General features: G+C 40.3%; 1 protein-coding gene across 2 annotated transcripts in view; it reads right to left on the reverse strand.

The window, feature by feature from the left end:
* LOC138738726 (cullin-4A-like) overlaps positions 1-22,351 on the reverse strand; it is a 59,174-nt gene that overhangs the window by 28,840 nt on the left and 7,983 nt on the right. The window contains exons 4-8 of one of the 2 annotated variants that reach the window (XM_069889512.1): positions 21,173-21,242; positions 20,973-21,046; positions 10,307-10,469; positions 10,142-10,231; positions 9,974-10,056 (exon numbers count right to left, since the gene is read on the reverse strand). In XM_069889512.1, the coding sequence (XP_069745613.1) occupies positions 9,974-10,056; positions 10,142-10,231; positions 10,307-10,469; positions 20,973-21,046; positions 21,173-21,242 (480 nt within the window). Of the gene's footprint in view, positions 1-9,973; positions 10,057-10,141; positions 10,232-10,306; positions 10,470-13,744; positions 20,377-20,972; positions 21,047-21,172; positions 21,243-22,351 lie in introns of those variants that run through there. The other variant, XM_069889513.1, reaches the window with a different exon arrangement.

A 22,351-nucleotide genomic window follows, 5' to 3' on the forward strand; every position in this document is an offset into this window, starting at 1 on the left:
GCCACACAGTCATAGATTTAAAGTGAGTAGAGCAGGGGGCTAAGAACACAGCCCTGTGGTGCTCTAGTGCCGATGGAGATTGTTCTTGTTAATCCTCACTGATTGTGGTCTGGAGGTGAGGAAATCCATGATCCAATTACACAGTAGTGTGTTGAGTCCCAGGTCTTCGTGTTTGCTGATCAGATTAGTCTCTTCAAGTCAATCAAATGTCACTCTTTTCTAAATTTTCTTGCACTAATTTTTAATTTTTTTTTATATAAACCAAATTAGTGGCACAGGTGCACAACTTTAAAGAGATCCACTTGGAATGCAAAAGCACATGGTAGAACCACAGGATATCTTGTATGGCAACTTAACAGATGATGCTGTAGTTGTTGTCAAACTTTTCCCATAATAAAAGAACAGTAAATCTGGATGCCAGAAATCTGGACCATCTGAGAATCTGGACTCTCAAACTTTTTAAATTTAATGCACTTTGTGTGTGTGCATGCATGCGTAGGCACCACAGATGCACAGCAGCCACAAGTGACGACAGATCTTATCACAAAGAAATTCATTTGCATACTATATTTTTATTTTATAATGTTCATTTTTAAGCATAATTTCGAGCATTAAATACTTTTTTTTTGTTGTGAAAACATTTTATGTTTACATTTTTGTCAAGCATTGACCTTATTTTTCTTTAAAACTGCCCGCTTTGATAAATGAAGCGTGCTGTATATGCTAAATGAATAAGCTATCTAAATGTACCTGTTCATCTCTATTCCTCATTAAATTTGAATTTTTAAAGCACTGCCCAAGAAGCTGGAAAATCAGAACCAACTCAATCTCCATGCAGTCCAAATTTTAGGTCTTTTACTAGTAGTGCTAACAACTTCATTGTTACTTTACAGAGAAGTTTAGACTGACAAATCTGGCCACCTGGTTTTGAGTAACAATTATCAGTCGACACTTCTCATTAGGGGAACAATATCATGCTCCTATCTTCAACATACACGTAGAAGAAAGTGCAACATACAATCGATCAGCCTTTCAATAATTACAACCATGTTGTTCATGCTACACCAAGACTGTGGGATCCTCACTGTAAACCCGTTTCACTCTTTCTTCATCCCTAATATTTTGACCAATGCTTCATCCAATTTTGAAATATGCTCTCTGCCTACAACAGTTTCTAGCTGATTGTACTCATCCAGCTCACCAATATATACTTTATCAAGGGAACCCTAACACCTCCAATTGTAGACAGGCTGGATTGGAATGGGAGTTTTGAAGTAGCCCAACCTAACAATATTCATTAAAGAACTATGACCTTGGGGGCATGGCCATGCGAAGGATCTAGGCAGACGTGTCTTGAATGAGCTCTCTGTGAAGAGTGATAAAAAGATGATTTAAAAGTTTAAATTCAAGAATGTTTCCACTACGGATATACAAAATGACTAACAAGAAACTAAGATTGCAAAAAACGAATCCTGAAGAGGCGCCCAGTCCACCAGGATCATCGAGTGAAAGCCCGAAAAGGGAGTGGCACAAAGGCTGCCTCGAGACCAGCTGAACCCAGCAGAGCTTGGGGTGGGGAAGTCCGCGCATCATACAAGTAAAATCCTGGAGAAGATGGCAATCTTATGTACATATCTTACAAGTGTGTAAAATGCAATAAAACATATGTCCAAGAAGTTGGGTGAACTCTCAGAGGCAATTGATGACTTAATGAATTGAATGGGCCAATTGGAAGTCAATCTGGTTACAACACAAGAAAAGCTGAAAGCTTTAGAAGACAAAGCAAAAAAGTAGGACTTGGGACAGGAAAATGTGGCTGGACAAGATCAACCACTTGGAAAACTTTAACAGACGCAACAACGTTTGAATTATTGGATTGAAGGAGGGACCGAAGGGAATGATCCAGTGAGTTTCTTTGAATTATGGATCCCACGAGTGTTGGGAGAAACTAAATTTAATGAGAAGCTACATATAGAAAGGGGTCATCAGACCCTCGGTCCCAGAAGACCTGAGAAGCAGCGATCTTGTCTGGTCCTGGTAAGACTTTTGAGTTACTGGGATTGAGAAGTGATTTAGTGAGCAGCATTTGATTATTCTAAACAACATAGTGGCCTGCTTGAGAGCAATGGTAGAAGGGTGCTAATCTTTCAAGACTTTAGTCCAAGTTTGATGAAGCAAAGGAAGGAGTTTGATGATGTGAAGAAACAATTGCAGAAAAAAAAATGAGATATTCGATGGCATACCCTGCAACATTGAGGGTTGAAGTAGCGGAGGGAAATCGGCATTTTTTTTCAAGAATAAGAAAGATGTGGAGGAATTTCTATGAAGATTATGAGAAGACTGAAGACATTGGATAAGAATACATAGAAGAATGTTTATAATGGGACTAAAGTAAAAGTTATATATTTTTGAGTTGTCTTTTAATTATTACTAAATGTGAATGTTGTTGCAATTTACACAGAGAGCTCAAGAAAGAGCGAAAACCTGGTAAAAGTAGGAGCAGGGTAGAGACTCCGATCTAAGGGGGGTAATGGCGTCGGGAGAGGAACATTAAAGGGAGGGGTTCTCCTTCCTTGGAAGAATACGCGGGCTTTTTTGTTTATGTCACCGGCAGAGCAGGGACACCACATGTGCTTTTTTTTAAAAAGGCAAAAGATCACAGTATTATTTGAATAATCAAAAGTGTTTTTATTCTTGAACAACATTTGTTTAAGAATGGATAATAGATAGTACATTAAAGTTTATTAGTCTTAATATTAATGGATTAAACGGATAGATAAAAAGAAAAAAGGTCTCGGCACACTTAAAAAAAACTAAAGCGGATATGATTTTTCTGCAGGAAACACATCTTACTAAATTAGAACATGCCAAGTTACAAAGACAATGGGTGGGGCAAGTTATATCACCTTCTTTTAATTCAAAAGTGAGAGTGGTAGCGATCTTAATTAATAAAAATGTACCGATAAGAGTAGAAGATATATAAATTGACCAAGCAGGAATGTTTGTAATGGCACATTGCAAGATTTATGCAGAATTCTGGACGTTTATGAATATTTATGCTCCAAATTATAACAATGAAGCCTTTATGAAGGATGTCTTTTTAAAAACAGCAGCGGGAAGGCAAAATATATTGGTTTGGGGGACATTTTAATTTCTGTTTGGATCTAATATTGGACAAATGAGCGAGAATGGTAACGATGGTGAAAGCGGAGAAGTGATACTATCATTTATGAAGGATTTAAAATTGATTGATATCTGGAAACAGCTCAACCCTGCAGAGAAAGACTTGTTCTTCTCAAGGGTCCAAGATTCACATACAAGGATTGGCTTATTTTTAATGTCTGCACATGAAAAGGGATTCAACTGAATAGAATGGCCTTTTTTATTTAAAACATTGGAGAAATTTGGTATAGACAAAATATTTATAAATTGGATAAAAACTCGATCATAAACCACAAGCTAAAATTATAACTAATAGTCAGATGTCAGTGGTCTTCTCTTTGAGTAGATCAAGTAGGCAGGGGATCCCCCAGTCTCCAGTGCTTTTTATCCTGGCGAGTAAACTGCTGGCAGAGATTATAAGGAGAATTCCGGACATAAAAGGCTTCAAAGATGGACAAGAAGAACATAAAATCAACCTATTTGCTGAAATGTGCTATTATACCTTTCCGAACCAGTTGAGTCCATGGAGAAATTACAAACAACACTAGAAAAATATTGAAGTATCTCAGGTTACAAAGTTAATATGGATAAATGTGAGATAATGCCATTGACAAACTTTGATTATGAAAGCTATCAAAGAGGTAGTCAATTTAAATGGAAGGTAGATGGATTAAATATTTGGGAATAATGACTGATAATAACATACAGAATTTGTCTAAATTAATTTACCGATTACTTTGGTGGGAAGGGTTATTGTGTTAAACCGAATATGATGTCAAGATTACAATATATGAAGGAAAAAGGACAAACAAATTACATATAATACAATGGAGATTAATGAGAACTTTAACGAATTTTATGAACAATTATACCAAACTGAGAATGAGGGGAAAGAAGACAAAATAGAAGAGTTTTTAGCTAAAATTGAACTGCCGAAATTGCAAGAAGAGGAGCGAAACAAGTTGATAAAACCATTTGAAGTAGAGGAAATACAGGATATATTAAAAAAGCTGCTGAACAATAAAACACCAGGAGAGGATGGATTCCCAATAGAATTCTATAAAACATTTAAAGAGTTATTAATTCCTCTTCTCCTGGAAGTAATGAACCAGATAGAAGAAACACAAAACTTGCCAGATTCATGTAAGACAGCAATAATTACAGTAATACCAAAGACGGGGAAGGAGCCACTAACACCAGTATCATATAGACCATTATCTCTTCTTAATTCAGATTACAAGATAAACAGCAAAATTATTCGCAAACAGATTGGCCGACTGTGTTCTAAAAATAGTAAAACAAGATCAAACTGGATTTATTAAGAAAAGACGAGCAGCGAATAATATCTGTAAATTTATTAATTTAATTCATGCAGTTCAAGGAAATAAGATACCAACAGTGGCTGTTGCTTTAGATGCAGAAAAGGCCTTTGATGGGGTAGAATGGAATTATTTATTCAAAGCATTACAGAGGTTCAACCTACCAGAAAAATATATTGATTGGATTAAAGCATTATATAATGGACCATTGGTGAAGGTGACATTAAATGGATATGTATCGAACCAATTTAAATTAAGTAGGTCAACTAGGCAGGGATGTCCACTATCTCCTTCATTGTTCACTTTAGCAATAGAACCATTGGGAGGACAGATAAGAACAAAAAAATAAAATAAAAGGGATAAAAATAAAGGAGAAGGAGTATAAAATCAGTTTATTTGCAGATGACATAATATAGGAACATAGGCAGTAGGAACAGGAGTAGGCCAAAATTGGCCCATCAAGCCTGCTCCACCATTCAATAACATCATGGCTTGATCTAATTTATGACCTAACTCCACCTACCTGCCTTCTCCCCATATCCCCTAATTCCTCTATCATGTAAACATTTATCTAACCGAATTTTAAATATATCTAATGAAGCAGCCTCAACCACTTCCCTGGATAGAGAATTCCAAACATTCACTACTCTCTGGGAAAAACTATATTTTCTCATCTCTGTCCTAAATCTACTCCCCCGAATCTTGAAACTGTGTCCTCTCATTTTAGTTTCCCCGGTGAGCTCAAAAAACCTTCCTATCTCTATCCTATCCATACCCTTCATAATCCTATATGCTTCTGTAAGATCTCCTCTCATTCTTCTGATCTCGAGCGAATACAATCTTAGACGATTTAATCTTTCATCATAAGTCAACCCCATCCCAGGGATCAACCTAGTAAACTTCCTCTGGACCGTCTCCAAAGCCAGTATATCCTTCCTCGAATATGGAGACCAGAACTGGACATAGTACTCCAGGTGCGATCTCACCAGTACCTTATGCAGTTGCAACATTACCTCCCTACTCCTGAATTCAATTCCTCTAGCGACGAAGGCCAACATTCCATTTGTCTTCTTAATAACCTGCTGCACCTACAACCTAACTTTTTGCGATTCATACACAAGCACTCCCAAGTCCCACTGAACCACAGCATGCAGTAGTTTTTCACCCTTTAAATAATATTCAGCTCTTTTATTTTTCTTGCCAAAGTGGATAACCTCACGCTTACTAACATTGTACTCCATCTGCCAGACCTTTGCCCACTCATCCAGCATAACTCTATCCCTCTGCAGACTCTCCACATCCTCATTACAATTTGCTCTTCCACTCAATTTGGTGTCATCCGCAAACTTGGCTACACCACATTTTGTCCCCTCCTCCAATTCATCAATGTAAATGATGAACAGTTGTGGGCCTAGCACCGACCCCTGCGGCACCCCACTTACCACTCTCTGCCAACCTGAAAAACTCCCACTTATCCCGACTCTCTGTCTCCTGTCAGACAACCAATTTTCGATCCATGCCAATATACTTACCCGGACTCCACTTTCCTGTAACTTACTTATAAGTCTCTTGTGCGGCACTTATCAAACGCTTTCTGGAAATCCAAATACACAACATCAACCTGTTCCCCTCTATCCACCGCACCCATTATATCCTCAAAGAATCCTAACAAGTTTGTCAAACAAGATCTTCCCTTTCTAAAACCATGCTGCATCTGCCTGATTGAACCCTTACGTTCCAAAAGTTTCACTATTTCATCTTTAATGACGGCTTCAAGCATTTTTCCAACTACAGACATCAAGCTAATTGGCCGATAATTTCCAGTTTTCTGCTTACATCCCTTCTTAAAAAGTGGCATGACATTTGCAGTCTTCCAGTCTGCCGGGACCTGCCCAGAATCCAAGGAATTTTGGTATATGACCACCAATGCATCAACTATAACTTCTGCCATTTCCTTCAGAACCCTTGGATGCATATCATCAGGACCAGGTGATTTGTCTGGCTTTAGTCCCATTAGTTTCTCCATCACTACTGGAGAACCAGAAATATCAATAAAAGAACTACATAAGAAATTGAAGGAATATGAAGAAAAACGGGGTTCAAGATCAACGCAAATAAAAGTGAAGCGATGCCAATGAGTAATGCGGATTATACAGAATTTAAAAAAGAATCACCATTTAAATGGCAAACACAAGCAATCCGATACCCAGATATTAGATTAGATAATAATTTAAGCCACCTATACAAATTAAATTATCAGCCATTAATAAAGAAATTACAGGAAGACTTCGAACATTGGACAGAATTACCACTAACATTGGTAAATTGCATTAAAATGAATGTCTTCCCAAGGATACAATACCTATTTCAATCATTACCAATTCCCTTAACAGAGAAATTCTTCAATGAACTAAAGAGAATAATAAGGAAATTCTTATGGAAAGGGGGGAAAACCGAGGATAGTATTAGATAAATTAACAGAGTGGTACAAACAAGGTGGTTTGCAGTTACCAAACTTTAAAAATTATTATAGAGCAGCACAATTAAGGTATTTATCAGATTTTTATCAGACAAGGGAAAAACCAGATTGGACTAAGATAAAGCTAGATAAAATAGGGGAGAAGGTACCGGAACATATACTTTATAAGTGGGATGAAAAATTGGTGCAAATTAGAAGTTCACCAGTACTGCACCATCTGCTCAACATTTGGAAGAAGATTCACATAGAAAGGAAAAAAACAAATTACCAACTACCAAAATTATTATTGACACAAAATCAACTAATCCCTTTTACAATAGATAACCTTTCCTTTAGAGAATGGGAGAGAAAAGGAATTAAAAGAATAGAAAATTGTTTTTTGGGAAATAATTTATTAACATTTGAACAAATGAAGTACAAATATGGAATAACTCATGGTACAATGTTTGCATACCATTAACTGAAAGCCTAATTAAAGGATAAACTGGGAAGCAGACTGAGATTACCAGAAGGAAGCAGCTTTAAATATGTGATTACAGAAACAATGATAATAAAAATATTTATAATGAACATGTACATCAAGCTGCAAGAGAAGGAAAATGATGAAATAAGCTATAAACCCAAACAAAAGTGGGAAAAAGATTTAAACATAAAAAAATGAAATATGGGAAAAATTATGCTCTAGAACTATGAAGAATATAATAAACACAAGGTTACGCATGATACAGTATAATTGGTTACAGAGGTTATATATCACGCCCCAAAAGTTAAAAAAAATGGGATCGAACATTATCAGATAGATGTTTTCGCTCTAAGAAGGAAATGGGAACAACAGTACATGCAATTTGGGCATGTGAGAAAGTTAAAAAGTTTTGGGAAGATCTAAATCAGGTATTAAATAAAATAACAAAAAGCAACATACCAAAAAATCCAGAGATCTTTCTTCAAAGTAATACAAGAAGTAAAGAATTAGGCCTCAAACTGGATGAAGCGCAAAAAAGATTTATTATGATAACCTTAGCTGTAGCAAAAAAATGTATAATGTCAACTTGGAAATCAGAAGAGAGGCTGAGAGTACAGCAATGGTACATAGAAATGAATAAATGTATTCCATTGGAAAAAATAACATTTAAAAAAGTCACATTATTTGAATAAATTTGGGAACCGTACATGGAACATAATAGAGTGGGCTTGCCTCGGACCTGCACTCCCTAAAATGATAAAAAGATAAAATGACTTGATCCAGTGAGTAAAAGATGACAATTTTCTTATTTATTTTCATTGTTGAATGGTTTTATGGTATTGTATATGTTGACCGTCTAATGGGTTTGGAGGGGGGGGTGGGAAAGGGGGAGGGAAGGTAGGGGGGGAAAAATGCCACTGTGTATATCTAAGAGGGAAATGCTTGTATGTATTTTGATTGATATGGTTCACAGCGTGAAAAATAAAAAAATAAAAAATTTTTTTAATTACAATATATTTTCCAATCAGTACCTATTTCTTTGCTAAAATTTTTTTTTAAAATTATTAAATAATTGTATTAGGCAGTTCCTTTGGAATAATAAGGTACTGAGGATTTCATTGGAAATGTTAGTGTGGAACTATAAGATGGTGGGGGGGGGGAAGAAAGAGACTTGGGCTACCGGATTTCAAAAAGTACTATTTGCTAGATTTCTTTCATTATTTTTTGAAGAAGCCAGGCACCAACCCCCCCCACCACCACCACTTCTTGGATTGAAGTGGGACTATGCTCAATGAGAGAGGGGGCAGGGAGAAATTTTATTTATAAATGGAGTGTTAAGTCAGTATCAAACAATCCTATCTTAATACATTAGAGTATGCAAGAACTCAATGAGTGTATTGGGAAAGAAGCAGGGATATCATTATGTAAGAAATGTGTTTCTGCCTATGAATCTAGGTCATAAAATACTAAACTCCTGGTGTGACAAAGGAGTAAGCTGCATTGAAGATTGATATGCAGAGGGAGTTCTTGTATCTTTTGATCAACTAAAACAGAAATATGGAGTAGCTAATAATTTCTTCTGCTTTCTCCAGCAAGATACAGACTGGTTTAGTACAACTTAGTACACCAATTATATCAATCCACAGAAGCTACATAGGTCAAATTCTGAAATATCGGAGATGTGTTTTAGATGGGGGATTGAAACAGGAACATTTTTACATGCTACATGATTGTGTGTGAAGGTGAGGCCTTTTTAGGAGGATACTGCTGAAACATTAACAAGGATAATGAGTGGCCTTCACAGACGACTGGGTGCTTTATATTTTGGGGAATTTTATTGAAACAAGTAATAAATTAACTAAATTCCAAATTTCTTTTGTCAAAGTAGCTTTAGCAGTGGCTAAGAAGTGTATTGGAAGACCGACTCTCCCTTACACATAGCATGATGGATTACAGAAATAAATAGTTGTATACCGATGGAGAAAATGATATACAATCTAAAAAACAAGTATGACACATTTGTCAGGATATGGCAGTAATATGTGGACCATATAGGGGCCGAATTATAATAATAATGAGAGTAATAGATGCTGTTACAATATAAGCAGATGCGACTTCCCCATATAGATCTTTTATAGATTTTTTAATGGATAGTATAAATGTGAGCTCTGATGGTGTGTAGTTTTATATTTTGTAGGGGAGGGAAGAAGTTTTTCTTTATTTTTTTGCATGAAAAAGTTTAATATATTGTGATATTAAAGATTTTACTATGTATATTTATTTAAAAAATGAAAAATAAAATATTTTATAAAAACCATAACCTAAAGTTAATCTCAGAAATTCATTGCACGAACAACCTATTGGGAAAATAAACCAAGATACAATTACTTAGTTGATGTAAAGGTGATGCATACTACACTCATCTTCTCTTTAATCCTAATTGCTAGCTCCCTTCAAATGAGGAAGCTTATCTGTTTATTTTTCAATTAAGTAGCCAGCAAAGTATTCTCCAGCACAGACATTACTGGGAAAGCAAAGACAACTACTTACTGTGTGCTTTGATCCAGGTAGGTAATTACTCGATCTGTTTCTTCTTGCAGTCGCTTGTTCACATGGTGAAGATATTCTGGAACCTAGAATTAAAACATGAAAGTAAAATCAAGATTGGTTCCAAAAACAGTGCCTTCTAAAAATACTTGTTAAGGATTTATTACTTGCCTCCCTCTCTTGCATCAATCTTTGTCCTTCTTCTGCATATAAACAATTGGTTTCCTCCAAAAACCTTTGTTCAAATGATTCCTGGTAAACCTGTTTAATGCAAGATACGACTTGTCGAGTTTTCCATGAAGAAAAGATCTATTTGAGGGTTCAAACGTCTCTTACCTGCAGATCAGACAGCATACTCAGCAAACTTCGTATCAGACTTCTGTCCACAGCCTCGCCATTTCGCTCTTTTTTAATCAACAGAAGGATTCCATCAACGGTTTTGCTCTGCACAGTTTTGTCATTGATGATGTGGGTTCGGAAAAGTTCTAAGCCTATATCCCTGAAGGTATTTAATCACAGGATTTTATAATTACACGATAAATACCATACGTAACACATACAAGGTTACAGTATTTCCAGTTTCTTTCAGCAATTTCCATGCAAATCAAAAGGGAAACAAATATGCTCACAAGTTCCTTAGTTTGATCTTTACTAAGATGTTAATGGTACCTTTGCAGGTGAAGGTAAGATTGTGATACTTATTAATTAAAAGACTGTCTTTTCCCAATTAATCAACATTTATATAGAATGACTCCAAATTCTGTTTCCTCCCCACTGAGGTTAAATTGACTAGTTTATGGCCATTAAACAGAACACCTTCTTGAATTTATAGCAGAAGAACCAACAAATGGTTCAGAAAAACAACTGCAGTAAACATAACAAGGAAACTATATTTCTTCCATTGTCATGGACAAACTCATGGAGGGTGGAACACGACTTCACTGCATCAGAGTAATTATAGATTTTTCAAATACAATCATGTGCTTGGAAGTCCTTTTTATTGTCAGTTGTGCAAAATCGAGGCTTAATTTTAAACCACATTACCAACACATGCATGTTGAATAGGTCTTTATCAATGATTAGCTGAATGGGCTCCTGAATGGTCTCACCCTCCTATAGTAATAATGGGAAATTTGCCCAACAAATGAAGTTTCATGTATTCATATTTTAAAAGTTATTAATATTAATTAAATAGATTAATTATTCCATTTATTTTCTTTGAATATGTTTTTATTTCACCCCTGCATTTAATTTAAATGGTGGTCTAGAATAAAGGCAAACCCACACTTTATGCAATTAATTCGTCCCAATTTTTTTACTTGTGTAAGTTGAATTCACGTTAAGCAATTAATAGAATCAAAGGGAGTAATTACAATGAATTCCCATCCTTGCAGATCATCAATCGGGACTTATAAAAAAATAGGCTTTAAAAACAACTTTTAGCTGCATGTAATACCAAACTGTTAAGGTTAGTAAAAATAATTATGACATTTTTCATTTATTTCATAATTACATCATAATAATAAAAAAAATTTAGATATACAGCATGGTAACAGGCCGTTTTGGCCCATGAGTCCGTGCCGCACATTTTATACCCCATTAACCTACACCCCTAGTACGTTTTGAACGGTGGGAGGAAACCAGAGCCCCTAGAGAAAGCCCATACGGACACAGGGAGAACGTACAAACTCCTTGCAGACAGCACGAGATTTGAATCCCAGTCTAGTCCCAATCACTGGCACTGAAAAGGCGTTGCACTAACCAAGAATGCCAATAATGCTGCCCAAAACTAAACTATTTCTTATAAAAATATTTGTCCAAAGTTGACTGCTCAGATTTTGATCTTTTTTTCCCCCTCATTATACAATTTCCTATAGTTAGCGATCGCTTTTTCCAAATTGCTGCAGACTTCCATGCTTCTTTCCATGTTAGGATCGACATTTAAGATAGAAATCCTTGGTGACTTCAACAAGTTCAAATCTTTCTTCAAGTTCTTAAATAGTGAAATATTTAGCCATATTGTCTTCAGCTTCTTCAAATGGACATTGCTCATCAAGTTGAAGATCATTTTGCTTACCATATATTTTGGCATACAAGTTGAGTTGTGAAACCCAAAAAAACTCAAAAAAATGGGTCGACTTATATGCCAGATATACTTTTGAGACCTTAAAATTCAGATCAAATTTCAATCTACGCTGATCCAGCGTATAAGTTGACCCTTGAAAAACTATTCAGTGTACAAGTCGACCCTTGAAAAACAAAAAAAAAATCTGTTACAGATTTTCATTGAAAACGACAACACAATTAGCACCCGTCAAAATCGCTATCATTGTCTGAAAACAACCACAACATTTAGAACCCTTCAAAATCACTCTTGCTATCATCGTCTGAAGCAAAGATGGCAGCAAGCACATCCATACTCTCACTGTTTAAACAGTCATCATATGGGTCCCAGTCTGTATCTGATGAGGTGTTTTCAGCTTTGTTGTCAGTGCCCCACAATAAATCATCTTCTGTGCCATCAATTGCATAAGAGATCGTGCACTTTTTAAATAACTAAGTCCCATGCCTTGAGCATGAAGTTACGCAGCACATCAAGTGATGCAGCACACATTTCCCCGTCTTTTGTAAAATACTTTTTTGCACTTGACATCCATATATTCCATTCCTCGTGCACATGGTCTTTGAATGGCTTGTTCAAGCAGACATCGAGAGGTTGAAATATAGATGTCAAACCACCCGGGATAACTGCCATATATTATGTAGTGCTAATCTACTTTTAGTGTTCTCAGTTAAGCGGTTACGAAATATATCCCAGACCAGCAAACTCCATTCTTTGCGTAAACTGCCTGACTGTCTATTCCACACAGTCTATCTTTCATTCGGACACCTAAAATCTGGAAAGCTCCAAAATCCGGCAAGTGGGGAGAGATATTGGCAGCGCGAGGTGGGGGGAGACCAGCGGCGTGAGTCGTTGGGCAGGGGGGAGGGGAGACCGGCAGCATGATTCGGGTGGGCAAGTGGAGGAGACCTGCAGCGCGAGTCAGGTGGGCAAGGGGAGACGGCAGCGCGACTGGAAGGGGGTGGGGGTGGATACAGCAGCACGATTCAGGTGGGCTTAAATTTGGCTTTCCGAAATCCAGAAAAATCCAAAATTCGGAACGCACACTCCCCCAAGGGTTCCAGATAAAGGATTGTGTACCTGTAGTTTTACACCATTTTAATACCTCCATCCTTTTTCATGAAAATGTGCAAAAATACCTCCAGGGAATTTCATTTTCTGTTTAATTTTGTGTTTGAAGATTACCATGTGACTTAACTTTACCCTGTCGGGCATGCATGATAACACCACAGTAAACCTGATTCTTTTGTGGTCTGTACTTCTGGTTTGCACAGTTTTAACACCTTTCCATTCCACTGCTCCATGATAGGCAATAGTCAAAATTCTTGGGGGTTTCATCCATGATTCCGATATTTGCCAATGCAAACTGGTGTTTTTGCCCGTTCTGTATAATAAACTGGTGAAAATGTACAAATTCATGATCAATACCTTTTGGTAGTTTCTGTGCAAATTTTGTTTTTTTTGGCATAATATCAGATTTTTCCTGTTCATGAAACAGTTGTTTGGGTGCAACTTGGCCCATTGCAGTGCAAATGTTCTTATTTTATTTCGGGTGACTATGTAGCAATCTTACCTCTGTAAAATGTACCCATTCTGCAATGTGATTTTCCAACTATGGCCAACAAGTGATTTCTCAAAGAACATTATAAAGTCTCTTCTATCTTCCTCCAATCTCTTACCAATTTCTCATGCACATCAAATTTTCTTAAAGCATCTCAGTTGTTGGTTTTCTTGACCATTTCTATCACTTTCAACTTAAAGCTCGCTTCTTATTTTCTTTGCATGCTATGTTGTGTCGATGGATCCTTCATGATAGCAATCACCTCCAGCCAACATCCAGATCAATCTGCGCGATCTATGGGGGGGAGGGGGTCGACATATACGCAGGTCAAATACCCATCTCAGGCATCGTGAGCTTTGGGAATCGACTTGTATGCCAGTCAACGGGGCACCTCAGGCAGCCAGAAAATTGGGGATGACTTATACAACAGGTTTACCTTAATATGTGGCTGAAGAAAAGGGGGGTCAACATATGCCAGTCGACTTGTATGCCAAAATATATAGTAATTCTTCTACATGCAAATTAAGCAATTCTCACATATTTTCTGTATCCACGTTGAAACCTGTTACTCCCAAAAGCAGTCATCTCTTCAGCTATTTTGTCCATGAGACTGAAGCCAAGAAAATTATTTACACAATGGGGTAGAAGATATTTCCAAACTGTTCACATATTGCTGGAAGTAACATCTTGCCATGAAAATTTAATGTTTTCAATGGCCTGCTTTATACTGTATTTCCTCCAAAATTCTGTACACAAAATTCCATTTTCTCCTGATGTTGCTTGAAATGCTTGTGCAAAAGTCCTTCCAAGATCATATGTTTTGAATGATGAAAGAATTCCTTGGTCCATCAGTTGCAATAATGATGCATTCGGTGGTAGAAACACAATTTTTACATTTTCATTCAAATCTCCCAATGAAGTAGAATGTCCTGGAGCACTATCTAATAGCAAGAGCACTTTAAAACTAAGGTTATTATTCTTGTGTAGTGCTGGACACAGCCAAGAAAGACTTAGCCACCACATTGAAAGTCATTAATGACTGTTTTTTTTTCAAATTCAGTGCACGCCCCTTTAAGGGCAGCATGAGCTCAGTCACCTCGTGCATTGTGACATCATAATCTCTGCCCCAGGCGCGCGCTGGGCAGGAAACTTGAGGATGGGAGAAAACCCTAACAGTACCATCTTCCCATGGTTGCCGTTATACGTGGGGCCGGTTCACCATGAGAGATTGCTCCGCCACACAACCCCCCCCAGAACCAGCTATGCGTCCCGGCACTTGGGCGGGCGGCCCCAGTGTTTGGGCATGACCGTCTACACCGGCCGTGATAGGTCTAAGTGCGCCGCCTTCAAATGGTCCACGGTGAAAATTTCGTCTTTACCCCGTATGTCCAAAGTGAAAGTCCTGCCGGACTGCTGGAGGACCTTGTATGGACCTTCGTATGGGCGTTGTAAAGGTGCTGTATGTGGACTGCGCTCATCAAATACGAATTCCACCGAGTCCAGCTCTTTGGGACAATATATTGGCCAGAAGTCATGATGCGAGAGAGGCGGGGGGCTAGCGAGGATAGTTTCTTACGGAGATCTGCCAAAAGGTTCGCGTGCTTGGACGTGACATTGGGCTCCGGGCCAAAGAACTCGCAGGGCAGCGAGAGCTGTGCGCCATAGACCAGTTCCGCAGAAGACGCCTGTAGGTCCTCCTTGGGTGCTGTTCTGATGACAAGGAGGACCCAGGGCAGTTCATCTGTCCAGCCTGGTCTGGTGAGGCGAGCCATGAGGGCATATTTCATATGACAATGAAACCTCTCCACCAAACCATTTGCTTGCAGGTGGTAGGCAGTGGTGTGGTGTTTAACCCCCCAGGAGGTTCACCAGCTGAGCCCAGAGAGCGGAGGTGAACTTGGTGCCCCTGTCACTGGTGATGTGCATTGGGACTCCGAACCTAGTGATCTAATGACTGACTAGGTTCCTGGCACATGTCTCTGCAGAAGCCTCTTTGATGGGAACAGCCTCCGGGCATCTCATGGTCCGATCAACTATTGTGAGAAGGTAGCGCGCTTCTCTGGAGACCAGCAGGGGGCATAGGACGTTAAACATGGATGTGCTGAAATCTCTGCACTGCTGGGTCTAATTGCTGGATTGGGGCCTGCGTATGCTGGTGGACCTTGGAGGCCTGGCACCTGGTGCAGTTCCTCGCCATCTCGGCCACCTCCTTTTTGACCCCGTGCCACACAAACTGCTCTGCCACCATTCACACCAAAGTCTTCATCGAGGGGTGGGCTAGGTCGTGGACTAAGCTGAAAACCCTCGACCTCCACTGCGGTGGGACTACTGGGCATGACGAGCCTGTGGAGACGTCGCAGAGCAGCGTGTCCGGGCTGTTGGGTCACTGAATGTCCTGGAGCTCGAGGCCAGAGATGGCAGTCCAGAGAGCCTGTGCCTCCAGCTTCTGGGCCTGTGCCAACTGTGTGTAGTCAAGGCCGGGGGTAAGGCGTTGATCACCGGATGAGAGAGCACATCCGCCACGACGTTGTCTTTGCCTGCCCTGTGCCGGATGTCAGTGGTGAACTCCGACACGTAGTAGAGGAGACGTTGCTGGTGAGTCGACCACAGATCTTTGGCCATCTCGAGTGCCTGTGTGAGGGGCTTATGGTCCGTGAACACTGTGAAGGGCCTGCCCTCCAGAAAGTGCTGGATGGCCAGGTACAGTGGCAGGAGCTCCTGGTTGAAAGTGCTGTACTTGAGTTCCAGCCGGCACAGCTGTTTGCTAAAGAAGGCCAGCGGGTGCCACTGTCCGTTGAGCCACTGCTCAAGTACGCCCCCTACTGCCGTGGCTGAGCATCTCCCAATAGAGCAAAAGTGGTCTCTGCCTCCTCCAACCAGGTCAGGACTTTCTCCTTAGTGGCGATCAATGCGAACAGCGGTCACATGGTGCGAGCAGATGAAGCGATGATAAAAATTCACCATCCCAACGAACTCCTGCAGGCCCTTGAGGGCAGTTGGCTTGGGAAACTGCTGGATGGCCGCAACCTTCTCTGGCACTGGGGCAGCACCTGCTGCCGAGATGGTGTGCCCCAGGAACTGCAGTGTCTGCTTGCCAAAAGTCACTTGGCCACGTTGACCGTGAGGCCAAACTCCACCAGTCGGGCAAACAGGGTATGTAGGTGGGCCTTGTGCTCTTCGCGGTTATGGCTGGCGATTAAGGATATCGTCCAGGTAGATAAACACAAAGTCCAAGACCCTACCCACAGGGTCCATGAGGCGCTGAAAAGTCTGGGCTGCGTTCTTCAGGCCGAAAGGCATACGCAGGAATTCCAAAGAGGCCAAAGGGGGTGATGATCGCCATCTCGCCATTGTCCTTGGGGTGGACCGGAATCTGATGATACCCCCGCACCAGATCAGCCTTGGAGAAGACTTGCGCACCATGAAGATTGGGCGAGAAGTCTTGAATGTGTGGAACTGGGTACCTGTCCAGTGTGGTCATGTCGTTCAAACACCTCAAGGTCTCCAGCCCCCAGATGATTTGGGGACCATGTGCAGAGGGTATGCCCAGGCGCTGTCCGAGCGACAGACGATCCCCAACTCCCGCAGCCGGGAAAACTCTTCCTTTGCCAGCTGCAGCTTCTCGGGTGGAAGTCTTGTCTGGGCTTGGCGTGCAGCCAAGGGCTTGGCCCTGCGTGGAGATATGGTGGTATACCTCGTGCTGGGGTAAGGTGGCGCTGAATCGTGGTTAAAGGATGGCGGGGATCTCATGGAGTATGTTCGAATACACATCCCTGGAAGTGGCGATGGCTGCGATCTCGGGCCTGCTGGCATTAGTGGCGTCCAGGCTCACTGAATGGAAGGTGCGAGCGTTAACCAGCCTCTTGCCCTTCATGTCGACCAACAGTCCGTGCGCCCTCAGGAAGTCGGCTCCTAACAACACAGTACCACTGAGGCTAACACAAACTTCCAGTTGAATTTCTCTCTCAATCTGGATCTGCGCCCTGCGGGTACCGATGACCGAACTGTTGGCTGCCGCAAGGTAGGACCACGAGATCGGGTGTGTCTCTCGAGGGTGTTGGGGGGCAGGATGCTCAGCTCCGTTCCTGTATCCACCAGGAAATGTCAGCCCGTGGAGTTGTCGGTAACGTGAAGGAGGCTATCCACGTGACCAGCCGACGCAGCCATCAACGGTGGTTGGCCAGGCCGTTTCCCCCGGTAGTCACACGGTTGTTGGAACTTACGAGCTTGCGCTCCCCAGCGCTGATGGTAAAAGCACCAGGTGGAATGGTGCTCCTCCAGCTTATGCTTGGGGGAATGTTGCGGCCGGCTGGCTCTTGGTCATGCAACCTGACTGAGTGCTGCTTTATTCTCCCTCTTGGTGTGCCAGAAGGTATCTGCTCAGGCTGTAACTTGGCGTGGATCCGTGAAGTCCTCATCTGCCAGTAGTTAGATGTCCCCGGGCATCTGCTCGAGGAAGATCTGACTGAATAGGAAACAAGGTTTGTGATCCTCTGCCAGCGCCAGCATCTCATCCATTAGGGCCTATGGTGTGCAGGTTCTTGAGGGCAGGATGTTTACCCTCAGCCGGTGGGTTGTGTATTAGATTGTCCACCCTGGCTACCGTTTCTTTGTCCAGCATGCTCATGACGTGGTAGAACATTGTGACATCTGCTGAAATGTTCCTCAGTTGAAACTGTGCCTCCGCCTTCCCGAACCATGTACACGGGCGATGGGTCCAGAAGGGGGGGGGGGGGGTGGTTTGATGGCAACGGTGTTGATTTCTGCCAGATCCATGTTCTTGAGCCCAGAGAGGCATCTGGGCTCAATGGGGTCACCAATGTCGTGCTGGACACAGCCAAGAAAGACTCAGCCACCACACTGAAAGTCGCTAATGACTGTTTTTCTTCAAATTCAGCTCGCACCCTTTTAAGGACAGCATGAGCTCAGTCACCTCATGCATTGTGACATCATAATCGCTGCCCCAGGCACACACTGGGCAGGACACTTGAGGCAGGGAGAAAACCCTGACAGCACCATTTTCCCAAGGCTGCCCCGCCATCTGGCATTACATGCGGGGCCGGTTCACCATGAGAAAATGCGCCGCCACACTTGCAATATTTTTCAGCTGTTGGGCAAAAATATGAACAAACCAGTCTTCAAAAATTTTATTTGATTATCCATGCTTTTTTTATTAGCATGTCAAATAACTGGGATTCAGAGTTGTAATGGAAGATTTAAACCATGTTTTTTTTTTAAACTTTTGCAGCCTTTGCTTCTGCAAGGCTGAGAACCTGCTTGCGTTTTAGAATCAGCAGACATAAGCTAAATTCCACCGAGGGGCCAGAGATGCAGTTATCTGACAAAAGGACATCTGTGTACCAATAACATTTAATCTTGCTGCTTGTTTTGGTCACAGATTGTCAGAGGCCTAACCTTGATGCAAAATAAACCATTGTATTCAAAGTGATAAGCTGAAAATTACGATAGAAGCCTAGCCATGCTAGCTTGCTCGCTTATCTTTCTTTCTGTGCTGGGAATAGGTGCTTGGGTAAGTAGTTTTTGGGAAATATAACCTGCTGAAGTTTGAGACTCTCCGAGAGGTGGCAACATCTCTCAGCAAGAAGAACTTCTAGAATCCAGTCAATGTCCCGGTCAGAGGAGGTGGAGAAGCTGCTACTGGTGCCCTGACAACCTACTACAAGTGTACAGTCGTTGCCTCACTTTGGCAGTTGGGACCAGTCCAGGCGTTGATCAGTATAATTGGGAAGGGCTTGCATATTGTAGTTTGATATCAGCTTTAGAATTTGTAATAAAGATTTGTATAAACTGAAGTACTCTGGCGTGTGTGTCTATTTTCTTTTGGTAGCTCATACACTGTGACCAATCTAAAACGAACAAAGTGAGAGGTACCAGTTTACCCAGGACAATAGTACGGTACATTAGCAAGATAAGTTTTAAGTCCCCCTTTACATAAAATGGGCAAGTTGATTTTTTTAAGCTTTGTACTTTGGTTGAGATACTTCATCTTTAGCTAAAAAAGCTTTTGTTGGCATTCTTTTCCAGAATAGGCCTTTTTCATCAACATTAAATATTTCCCTATTGTCGTAATTGCCTTCTTCAACAATTTTTTGAAAAATTTCTGGAAATTTTGCAGCAGTATTTTTATCAGCGCTTGCAGCTTCCTCTGTAATTCTTACATTGTGTAGTCCTGTTGGATGTTTAAAGCGGTCAAACAAGTTGCAGTAAAAATTTCTGTATCCTTGAAATTTATCTCCTTTTAGTATTGAAATGATGTTTAAAGCTTTGGTTTGAATGTTTTTTTGTACAAAGTGGTATTCGTTTTTGATTACAATCTTCAATCCAAAGACGAAGTAGCCATTCCATTGCAATCATTAATGGACTTCTGTTTTGAGTAATTTGCATGCTAATAGAAAGTGATGCAACTTTATCTTTTTCTTTATATTCTTACTTCAACTTGTGCTCACTGTTGACCACTGTAGCCCAGATTGTATCTGATTTGCACTCTGCTGGCACTGTTTCATGTTGTTTTTATAACTTCAGGTTTTTCCAATTAAACTAATTGCTTTTCTTTTCCTTTTAGAATCACATCAGTCTTTTCTTCATTTTCTTTTATCCATATTTAATAGGGGCACACACTGAGTCGGACTGTCATTAGAGCTGTTCACACGATCTACTTGTAACTCGAGTTTTCCAGAAATTTCCAGAAAGATCTTGCGGTAACTGAATAATTACACACATAAAACAGGAAATGGTCAGTTTTCCAAATCGTGGTAGATGAATTTCATTTTGATGGAGGTAGTGTATATCAGGGTTTGCCTGTACATGCTCAGGACTGCTGAGGGAAAAATCTTCCAATTTAGAGACGAGAGCACAACTGGGCTTCGGCTGATACTCCGATGTCCAATCCAACCTCATCACAGAGCAACACTAGAAATGGTACCAAACGTTTCTGCTCAAACCATACCTGCTGATTAGTTATTTACAAATACATCAGAATTTGTACATCAGCAGTGATACTGGAGATCCACAAACAAATCAAATCTGGAAGGAATTGGTTTGACAACCTCCATACATTGAAGCCACTTCAAAGTACTAAACTTCAGGAAAAGATATTTTTAAATCTTGCAATAAATCACAAGAAACAAGCAACATGATTAATACTCTCAAACACCAGGGATAATCCCTAAAGTATAACAAAAAATAGTTTTAACTGGGGGAAGCAGAATAACACATAATGATGTGCATTCAGATACAAGAGCTCAAATGCTCATGTTATCAACCCAGTGTATTCTAAAGACACATTGAAATGCACTCACCAAATAGATGGAAGCATTGAACTCTGGAGGACATAGGTTCGGTCAAGAAACAGGAAAATGCTCCTGATCATTATCTGCAGATGAATAGAAACATTGAAAATGAATAACATCATGGAACAAGTAAGTATCATATGCCAAAACACAAGACCAAATATTTGCCAAGAACAGAAATGCAGGGTATTCAAGGAGGATCAACTTACCATTTGCCGACAGTGATCCTGCCAACATTTGTCAATCTTCTTCAAAAACAGACTGCTATCCAGTGAATCCGTGGAAAACAAAGTTAAGGAAAAGATATTATTTGCATCTCATCACTGTCTCTAGTTCCCAGGGTGGCACTCCTCGTCAGTAATACAATGTTCCTTATTACCAACATTTTCAAACAACATTAAATAAAAATCCACAGGGCTGAATATACACTAAATACTTAAAAGCAAGAAGTGATATTGCACCAATCAATTAATTTAATGGAGAACTTTAAATAACTGTGTTTGGACAATCATTAGGAGAATGAGATGGCCATTTGGCCCCAAGAACCTACTCTGTCATTTAATAAGATTGTGCCTGATCTGATCAGAAGCTTAACTGGCGGGGGGGGGGGGGGAAATTAAAATAGAACTGCATAAAGTAGGAGAAAGGATAGCAGAGGATTTTGTATATAAATGGGACACAAAATTAATATCTGCTGAGAAAGAAGCCCCCTTGCTAAAACATAATTCAGATCGGGACTAAAGGTGGGGGGGGTGGGGGAAGTATCTCCAAAAACATCCGTGACTCAGAAAAGGTTCATACCTTTAACAATGGATAAAAAGATTTTGGATACCTGGTCCCAGAAAGGGATCAAATATATTGAGGACTGTTATGAACAGGGAAGTCATTTGATCAATTAAAATTAAGTATGGTATTGTTAATAATACAATCTTCTGCTACTTTCAGTTAAGAGCTTATTTAAGGGACAAATTGGGCCCAACAATGATTCTACCAAAGTGCAGTGATGTGGAGACTCTGATTCAAAAGGGAAGCACAAAGAAATTTTCTTCAGCCACGTATCTCTTACTTCAAATGGGAATCCCTAAACAGGGGGCCCATAAGTCGAGACAGAAATGGAAATCAGACTTAAATACAAGAAATAGTGAACAAAACTGGTCCGATTTATGTCAGGACAGTGTGACAAACACAATAAAAATAAGATACAAACTAGTGCAGTATTTTTTTTTTGCACCAGTTATATCTCATACTGCAAAAAATAAATAAATTAAAATCAGATATTTCGGATCAATGTTTTAGCTGCAGTGAGGAGATAGGAACCTTTTACATTCAACCTGGTCGTGTCCCAAGGTGAGGCCCTTCTGGGTGGATCTATCTAGATTACCTTTAAC

The sequence above is a fragment of the Narcine bancroftii genome, chromosome 7 (genome assembly GCF_036971445.1).
Source record: "Narcine bancroftii isolate sNarBan1 chromosome 7, sNarBan1.hap1, whole genome shotgun sequence".
Lineage (NCBI taxonomy): Eukaryota > Metazoa > Chordata > Chondrichthyes > Torpediniformes > Narcinidae > Narcine > Narcine bancroftii.